At 46.5% G+C, this 9613-nt stretch overlaps 1 protein-coding gene across 2 annotated transcripts in view; it reads left to right on the top strand.

The window, feature by feature from the left end:
* agap3 (ArfGAP with GTPase domain, ankyrin repeat and PH domain 3) overlaps positions 1 to 9613 on the top strand; it is a 660759-nt gene that overhangs the window by 514528 nt on the left and 136618 nt on the right. For both annotated transcript variants that reach the window (XM_043687549.1, XM_043687548.1), the window contains exon 11: positions 6517 to 6685. In XM_043687549.1, the coding sequence (XP_043543484.1) occupies positions 6517 to 6685 (169 nt within the window). The remainder of the gene's footprint in view (positions 1 to 6516; positions 6686 to 9613) is intronic.

The following is a 9613-nucleotide window of genomic DNA, read 5'->3' as shown; positions in this document are numbered from 1 at the left end:
AGACCCGGTCGCTGCAGCTTACCCCTGCTAGGCCGTCCCCCCAACAGTATCCAAAGCGGTATACTTATTGTTTAGGGGAACGACCACAGGGGATCCCTGCACTGCCTGCTTCCTCCCCTTCCCACCTCTAACTGTTACTCAGCTACCTCTGTTCTCTGGCGTAGCTATGTCCCTGTAGCTTCTGTCTATCACCCTCTCAGCCTCTCGAATAATCCTCAGTTCATCCAACTGCAGTTCCAGTTCCCTAACTCGTTCTGTGAGGAGCAGGATCTGACTGCATTTCCTGCAGATGAAGTCGGCAGGAGTATCGGTGGTCACCCCTACCTCGAACATCCTGCAGGAGGAACATTCCACTGCCTACGCTGCCATTACTCTACAGTTTGTCTCCAAAGCAAGAACCCTGAGTAGCTTACCTGTGAACTTTAAAGTTAGGTTAGAGGAGGAGGATGGGGGGGAGGCCCTACTATGTAGGGCCTGGGGTCTAGAACACACCCACTCAAATATCAATCACTTACCTTCCCAACCAGCTCTGCGCTCCAACCTCACTTCCGCCCAGCTCGCGCCACTCTCTGCTGAGAAAAGGACTACTTGCATGCCAAACAACACAAGTAACAAGTGACAGACAGAGCTAAGCGATCCCACAACCAATGGATCAGATCTAAGCTCTGCAGTCCTTCCACATCCTGTTGAGAATGGTCATGGACGATTAAACAACTCACTGGAGGAGGATGCTCCACAAATATCTCCATCCTCAATGATGGAAGAGCCCACACATCAGTGTAAAAGATAAGGCTGAAGCTTTTGCAGCAACCTTCAGCCTGAAATGTTGAGTGGATGATCCATCTCAGCCTCCTGCAGTAGTCCCAGCATCACAGACACCAGCCTTCAACCAATTCGATTCACTCCGCATGATATCAAGGGTCATACCTGGCACATGGGAAGATGATCGTGGTTGTTGGAGGTCAGTCATCTCAGCTCCAGGGCACCTCTGCAGGAGTTCCTCGGGGTAGTATCCTCAGCCATACCATCTTCAACTCTATCATAAGGTTAGAAGTGGGGATATTCGCCGATGATTGATTATGCAATATTCAGCACTATTTGTGACTCCTCAGATGCTGAAAAAGTCTGTGTTCAAATGCATCAAGATCTGGACAATATCCTTGGGCTGACAAGTAGCAAGTGACATTCATGCCATACAAATTCCAGGCGATGACCATCACTAATAAGAGACAATCTAATCGCCTGCCCTTGGCATTCAGAGCCATAGAACATAAAACAGTGCAGGCCCTTCGGCCCTTGATGTTGTGTCGACCTTTAAACCTACACTAAGATCAGACTAACCTACATACCCTTCATTGTACTCTCATCCATCTGCCTATCCAAGAGTTGCTGAAATGTCCCTAAGTATCAGACTCTACTACCACTGCTGGCAGTGCATTCCACACACCCACCACTCTCTGTGAAAAGAACCTACCTCTGACATCTCCCCTAATCCTTTCTCCAGCCATCTTAAAATTATGCCCCCTCATGATAGCTATTTCCACCTTGGGGAAAAGTCTCTGGCTATCCACTCCATCTACACCCCTCATCAGCTTGTACACCTCTATAAAGTCATCTCTCATCCTTCTTCGCTCTAATGAGAAAAACCCAAGCTCCCTCAACCTTTTTTCATAAAACATCCCCTCCAGTCCATGCAGCATCCTGGTAAATCTCCTCTGCACCCTCTCTAAAGCTTCCACATCCTTCCTGTAATGAGATGACCAGAACTGAGTACAATATTCCAAGTGTGGTCTAACCAGGGCTCCATAGCATAACCTCGTGACTCTTAAACTCAATCCCCAGCTCATAAAAGCCAACACACCATACACCTTCTTAACTACTCTATCAACTTGGGTGGCAACTTTGAGGGATCTATGGACATAGTCCGCAAGATCCGTCTTTCCCTCCACACTGCCAAGAATCCTCCCTTTAACCCTGTATTCTGCATTTTAATTCAACCTTACAAAATAAATCACTTCACACTTTGCCAGGCTGAACTCCATCTACCACTTCTCAGCCCAGCTCTGTATCCTGTCAATGTCCCATTGCAACGTACAGCAGCCCTCCACGCTATCCACCACTCCACCAACCTTTGTGTCATCAATAAACTTACTAAACCACCCTTCCACTTCCTCATCCGAGTGATTTATAAAAATCACAAAAAGCAGAGGTCCCAGAACAGATCCCTGCAGAACACCACTAGTCACTGGGCTCCAGGCTGAACACCATCCATGTGTTTTGTCACATCCTCAAAGAATTCAATGAGGCTTCTGAGGCATAACCCGTCCCTCACAGAGCCAGGCTGACTATATCTAATCAAACTATGCTTTTCCAAGTAATCATAAATCCTGTCTCTCAGAATCTTTTGCAATTATTTGCCCACCACAGATGTAAGACACACTGGTCTGTAATTCCTAGGATTAACCCTATTCCCTTTCTTGAACAATAGAATAACATTTGCCACCCTCCAATCATCTGGCACTACTCCAGTGGACAATGAGGACACAAAGATCATCGCCAAAGGTGCAGTAATCTCTTCCCTCACTTCCTGTAGCGGTGTTGCCATCACCGAATCTCCCCCTATTAACATCCTGGGAGTTATCGTGGACCAGAAATTCAACTGGACTCACCACATAAACACAGTGGCTACAAGAGCAGATCAGAGGCTAGTGAGTAACTCCCCTTCTGACTCCTCAAAGTCTATCCACCATCTACAAGAACATAAGTCAGGAATGTCATGGAATACTGCCCATCTACCTGGATGAGTGCAGCTCCAACAGCACTGAAGAAGCTTAACATCATCCAGGGCAAGGTAGCCCCCATTTGCTTGGCACTACATCCATAAGCATCCACTCCCTCCACCACCGACGTCAGTAACAGCAGTTTGTGCTATCTACAAAAGCACTGCAGAAATTTACCCAAAGATCCTCCGACAGCACCTTCTAAACCCACAACCACTTCCATCTGGAAGGACAAGGGCATTTGATAAATGTAAGCATCACCACCTTCAAGTTCCCCTCCAAGCCCCTCACCACCCTGACTTGGAAATATATCACCGTTCCTTCACTGTCGCTGGGTCAAAATCTTGGAATTCCCTCCCTAAGGGCATTGTGGATCTACCTACAGCACTTGGACTGCAGCAGTTCAAGAAGGCAGCTCACCCCCACCTTCTCAAGGGGCAACTAGGGACGGGCAGTAATGGCTGGCCAGCCAGCAATGCCCACATCCCACAAAATAAATACATTTTTAAAAGCCTTTTCCTGTTTAGAAGAGGCCTCTATTCTTCCTACAAAAGTGAATAACCTCACACTTTTCTCGACTGTATTCCATCTGCCACTTCTTTGCCCACTCTCTTATATTGTTCAAGTCCATCTGTAGTCTCCCCCTTCCTCAGCACTCCCTGTCCCTCCACCTGTCTTTGTGCCATCTGCAGACTTAGCAACAATGCCCTCAGTTCCTTTTTTGAGGTGAGTAGGAATTTCAGCACTTCTGGCTATAGATTGTTGTAAATACTTTAGCGTTATCTTTTGTACTGATATGCTGGGATTTGTGGACCCTTCCCCTCCACTGAGTTGTCTTATTGTTCACCACCATTCATGACAGGATGTGGCAGGACTTCACAGCTTCAGTCTGATCTGTTGGTTATCGGATCACTGATCTTCTGTTGTAGATCCACTGGTTATAACACATTTTAATAGTCATAAGAAATTAGTGCAGCTCCAAGTTTCTAATTGGCTACATGGGTGATTTACTGGTGGTGGTTAATGTTAAAAGAAACAGTGATTTGGTGGTGGGAAGGCCGATCAGTAGTGTTTAAGAGCACTTCTGGATAACAAGAAAAGAAATTGATGTAGGAGTAGACCGATCAGTCCATTGAACCTGTTCTACCATTCAACAGAATCCCTGCAGTGTGGAAAGACACCATTCAGCTGATCGAGTCTGCAACAACCCTCCAAAGAACATCTAATCCAGACCCTATCCCCATAACCCTGCATTTACCATGGTCAATGCACCCTAACCTGCACATCTTTGGACTGTGGGAGGAAACCGGAGCACCTGGAGAAAACCCACACAGACACGGGGAGAATGTGCAAACTCCACACAGACAGTTACCCGAGGCTGGAATTGAACCCGGGTCTCTGGTGCTGTGCTAACCATTCAGCTACCCCAACAATGATTTGTAGCTGATTTGATGTTGTCCTTAACTTCACGTTCCTGTATGTCCCACATTAGGCATGATTCTGTTGTTGATCAAAGAAGATAATCAAACTTGCTGGCCTCGATTCAACGAGCCAGGCTCTGCTACTCACTGGGGGAAGAGAATATCAAACACTGGCAAATCATGGGAGATGTAATTGCTCCTGATCTCCATATTAAATGAATGCACTGATTCCAGTCCACCCAGATTCCAGGCTGTGCTGATTCCAGTCCACACAGATTCCAGTTTGCGCTGATTCCAGACCACCCTGATTCCAGACCACCCTGATTCCAGTCCATGCTGATTCCAGACCTCCCTGATTTCAAACTGTGCTGATTCCAGTCCATGCTGACCCTGGTTACAGTCCGCCCTGATTCCAGACCGTGCTGATCCTAGGTAAAAACAATGACTGCAGATGCTGGAAACCATATTCTGGATTAGTGGTGCTGGAAGAGCACAGCAGTTCAGGCAGCATCCGAGGAGCAGTTCTAGTCCGCCCTGATTTAAAATTGCACTGAACCAGACCGCCCTGATTCCAGTCCACGCTGTTCACAGACTGCCCTGATTCTGGTTCGCACTGATCCCAGTCTGTCCTGATTCTAGACCACGCTCATTCCAGTCCGGCCTGATTCCAGTCTGTGCTGATTCCAGACCACCCTGATTCCACTCTGCCCTGATTCCAGTTCACCCCGATACTAGTCAGTGCTGATTACAGACCACCCTGATTCCATACCACGCTGATTCCAGACCATGCTGATTCTAGTCCGCCCTGATTTCAAATTGCGCTGAACCAGCCCACACTGATTCCAGACCACCCTGATTCGAGACTGCGTTGTTCACAGACCGCACTGATTCCAGTTCGCACTGATCCCAGTCCGTCCTGATTCTAGACCAAGCTGATTCCAGACCATCCTGATACTAGTCTGTGCTGATTCCAGACTGCCCTGATTTCAAACCCCTCTGATTCCAGACCACCCTGATTCCAGTCTGTGCTGATTCCAGACTGCCTAGATTTCAATCCACGCTGATTCCAAACTGCGTTGATTCCAGACCATGCTGATTCCAGTCCACCCTGATTCCAAACCGCGCTAGTTCCAGTCTGCCCTGATTCAAGAACGACCTGATTCCGACCCACGCTGATTACATTCCTCCTTGATTCCCAAACACCCTGTTTCCAGACCACATTGATTCCAGTTCATCCTGTTTCCAAACTGCCCTGATTCCAGACCTCCCTGATTCCAGTCTGCTCTGATTCCAGTCTGCCCTGATTCCAGTTTGCTTTGATTCAAGTCCTCCCTGATTCCAGATGACCCTGATACCAGACTATCCAGATTACAGACTGTGCTGATTCCAGTCTGCGCTGATTACAGATTGCCCTGATTCCAATCCATCATGATTCCACTCCACCCTGATTCCAGACTGCCCTGATTCCGGGCCATCCTGAGACCAGTCTGTCCTGATTCCAGACCATGCTGATTCCAGACCACCCTGACTCCTGTCAGTGCTGGTTCCAGTTCGCCCTGATCCCAATCTGCCCTGATCCCAATCTGCCCTGATTATAGTCTGCGCTGATTCCAGTCCTCCCTGATTATAGTCTCTGCTGATTTCAGACTGCCCTGATTTTGGACACCATCAGACCAGTCTATCTGATTCCAGTCCACCCTGATTCCAGTCCACCCTTATTCCAGTCCACCCTGATTCCAGACCACCCTGATTCCAGACCACCCTGATTCCAGACCACCCTGATTCCAGTCCACCCTGATTCCAGTCCACCCTGATTCTGGACCGCACTGAATGTGGAATGCTTGAACGCTGGTGCATGCTAGCATACTCTGATCTCCTTTAAGTATAGCGCGAATAAATCTTGTTGAGTTGTAAGTGTTTGAAGTCTGGACATCTCAGCAGTTCCCAAAGTAGTTAATTCTGAGTGAGAGGCAGATGACATTGCAGCTTGTACCTGTGCATTCTCCAGAACCCTAAATTCTGAAAGCTATGGTCACATTTCCTGTCTGTCTCTGGCCTAAATCTCCATTTTCTCCACGCACATAATATTACCACAACCTGTCTTATTTTCACAAACCATTTACAATTTTTGAAAATTTCAGTTAGTGAACCATAAATGGCTCCTTTTTTTATTGAAGAGAAAGCTGTGCCACTTGGTTCTGTCTCCAGATGCTCAGTGCCAGTTTGTTGGTAAACTTCATGCCTGGTTATTTATGTTGCTGCCTCAGTGATAGATATTATTTCTAATGCTCTCTTCCTCTCTCTCCTGTCATTAGGATTACATGCAGAATGTTCATGGCAAAGAAATTGACCTACTACGGACGACGGTTAAAGTGCCAGGCAAGAGGCCTCCACGGGCAGCAGCGAGTAACGCTCCAAGTGCCAGTCCCAAAACCAATGGGCTCACCAAGGATAGGAGTAACCTGCAACTGACTGCAAATCCGGGTAAGTGATAGTGCTTTTCTGACAGGAGCTTGTGGTGTGCCAGATTGTTTGAAGAATTTTCACACTCTGTGACTGCGGTGAAGTTTGAATCACTGCTTGGGCAACGTTGGCGTCAGGGTCAGACCATTGCTTATTCTTAATTGGTTCCAGTGTATGATCGATGCTGGTCAGTGATTGATGTCGCTGATCAATGTCAGTGTCTGGTCTGTGGTCAGTATTGGAGCTGGTCGGTGTTGGAGCTGGTTGGTGATCAGTGTCAGTTCCAATCGGCACCATTATTTGGTGTCAGTGATCTGTTTTGGTGCAGTCGGTGATCTGTTTTGGTGATTTAGTCCCAGTTTGAATTTTGACTAGTGATAGATATATCTCGGCTGATGAAAGTAGATCAGTTCATTTGGCAAACAGAAACTGATGAATCTTTGATTGGAACGAAATGAAAGTGGTGATTGTTACAGTTTGAAAATTCAGCATCTTAAACAGATAATTGACGTGGGGATAGATTAGAGTGGTGCTGGAAAAGCACAGCAGGTCAGGCAGCATCCGAGGAGCAGGGCAATCGACGTTTCGGGCGAAAGCCCTTCATCAGGAATAGAGCCTCTATTCCTGATGAAGGGCTTTTGCCCAAAATGTCGATTTTCCTGCTTCTCGGATGCTGCCTGACCTGCTGTGCTTTTCCAGCACCACTCTAATCTCGACTCTGGTTTCCAGCATCTGCAGTCCATGTTTTTACCTAATTGAAGTGGGGATGTCAATGATTGGGTGATGCGTAATAAAAGACATAGTATTATTCATTGGAAATTTGAATTCTAAATTGGACAGAACCAGGTATAATATTAAGTTTGATTTATGTTCCCCAACTGTGGTTTAGGAAGTGGAGGGAATAGTTTGAGTTCTGCAGTTTCAGGTTGTTGGGGGCGGGGGGGGGTTGTTTCCAAGGACTTTTAAACCCTTTAGGTGAATAGTTTAATGCTTTTGAAACAAGAGAACAAATTAGAAACCTAAATCTTCTGTTACATAGCCAAAAGGTGCCCTACAATACAGGGAGAGAGAAGTTAAAAAAACCAAGAGCCATCCAGAAGAGCAAGTATTGTGCAAGTTTATTTCAGAGAGTGAGGGAGGCAGGGCATGCAGAGTGAAAGAGTCCTGAAGCAGCAGTCATGTAGTTTAGCAGTGTCTAATACAGTTAGACCAGAAGAAAACAAGTCCTGAGTGGCTTAATGGCACTCAGTAACAGTAAATCTCCAGAATTAGAAGTCTGTGGAAGAGGAATTTAAGGAACCCATGTAGGAAATAAGTGGGCTGTGTTAACTGTTGTGTTAAGTGACTTAGGAAGAGGTATTAACTGAACAAATCGCATTAAGTGAATGTAGAGGATTTCTAAACAGAAATCAATTCCAAGCATAACATTGAACAAGAAAACTGGCTTCATAACTAGTATGGCAAAAGGCAGGAATGAGGAGTCTTTGTTGTGTGAAGGAGATTTTGTGTACTGACTGGCTGTGACACGCTGTAGGTTTAGACTGAGTGGGGCAGGCTGTAGGGCTGCCAGGTTCCTCCTGTAACGCTGTTGTGCCGAAAACTGATTGTGCACAGAGATTTTGTATTTCTCATGGGATGTAGGTTTCACTGGCTAGGCCAGCACTTATTACCCATTCCTACATGCCCTTGAGAAAGTGTTGGTAAATTATATTCTTGAACACTACAGTCCACGTGCTGTAGGTTAACACGCAATGCTGTTAGGGAGGGAATTGCAAGGTTCTGACCCGGTGACATTGAAGGAACAGCAATACATTTCCAAGTCAGGTGAGTGGCTTGGCGGGGAATTTGCAGGGGTTGGTGTTCCCATGTATCTGCTGTCCTTGTCCTTCTAGAGGGAAGTGATCGTGGGTTTGGAAGGTTTATTGAAAGGGCCTTGGTATTTTACTGCTGTGCATCTTGTAGATGGTACACATTGCTGCCCCTGTGTGTTGGTGGTGAATGGAATGTATATTGAAGATGGTTGATGGGTTGAACTGCCAAAGGGGTTGTTTTGTCCTGGATGATGTCAAACGTCTTGAGAGTGTTGTACATATCCAAGTAAGTGGGGCGTATTCCATCACACTCTTGCTTTGTGCCTTGTCGATGGTTGACAGTCATTCGGAGTCAGGAGATGAGTGACTCACTGTAATATATCTAGGTTCTGACCTGCTCTTTTAGCCACAATAATTGCTAGGCTTGCCAAGTTCAGTTTCTCGTTAATGGCAATTTTTAGGGTATTGATAGTGAGGGATTCAATGATGATAATGCCATTGAAAATCAAAAGCAATTAGATTCTGTTTTGTTTGAGGTAGTCATTGTCTTTGTACTTGTGAGATATGAATGTCATTGCCACACATTAGTCTGAGACAAAAAAACCTGCAGATGCTAGAATCCAAGGTAGATAAGCAAGAAGGTGGAAGAGCACAGCAGACCAGGCAGCATCAGGAAGTGGAGGAGTTGACGTTTTGGATATAACCCTTCTTTAGGACTGGAGGTGAGGGTAGGGGAGCTGCAGGTATAGGAGGGGGTAATGGTTATAGGTGGGGAGAGGGACAGAGTAGTGAGGTAGTGACAGGTGAACACAGGTGGTGGGTACGACCTGGTTGGTTGATGGGAGAAATGAATCCGGTTGGTAGCTGGAAGGGTCAGTCTGACAGATGGAAGGGAGGAGGAGGGGCTGGAAAGGGAGTTGGGGAATGGGGAGGGAGGCTATTTGAAATTGGAGATCTCAATGTTGAGTCCTCCGGGCTATAGACTGCCCAGGCGGAAGATAAGATGTTGTTCCCTGGATATTCTCCAGGTTTTGCTACATTTGGACATGGTCTGCTTCAGTATCAGGAGTCAGTCACAAATGCTGCTGATCATGTGTGAAACCACCAGTGAACATTCATCTTTGACCTTATGATAGAA

Source organism: Chiloscyllium plagiosum, chromosome 4 (assembly GCF_004010195.1).
Source record: "Chiloscyllium plagiosum isolate BGI_BamShark_2017 chromosome 4, ASM401019v2, whole genome shotgun sequence".
NCBI classification, from domain to species: Eukaryota; Metazoa; Chordata; class Chondrichthyes; order Orectolobiformes; family Hemiscylliidae; genus Chiloscyllium; species Chiloscyllium plagiosum.
The sequence above is the reverse complement of the archived record's forward strand: the minus strand, read 5'-3'. Positions and strand labels throughout refer to the sequence as shown.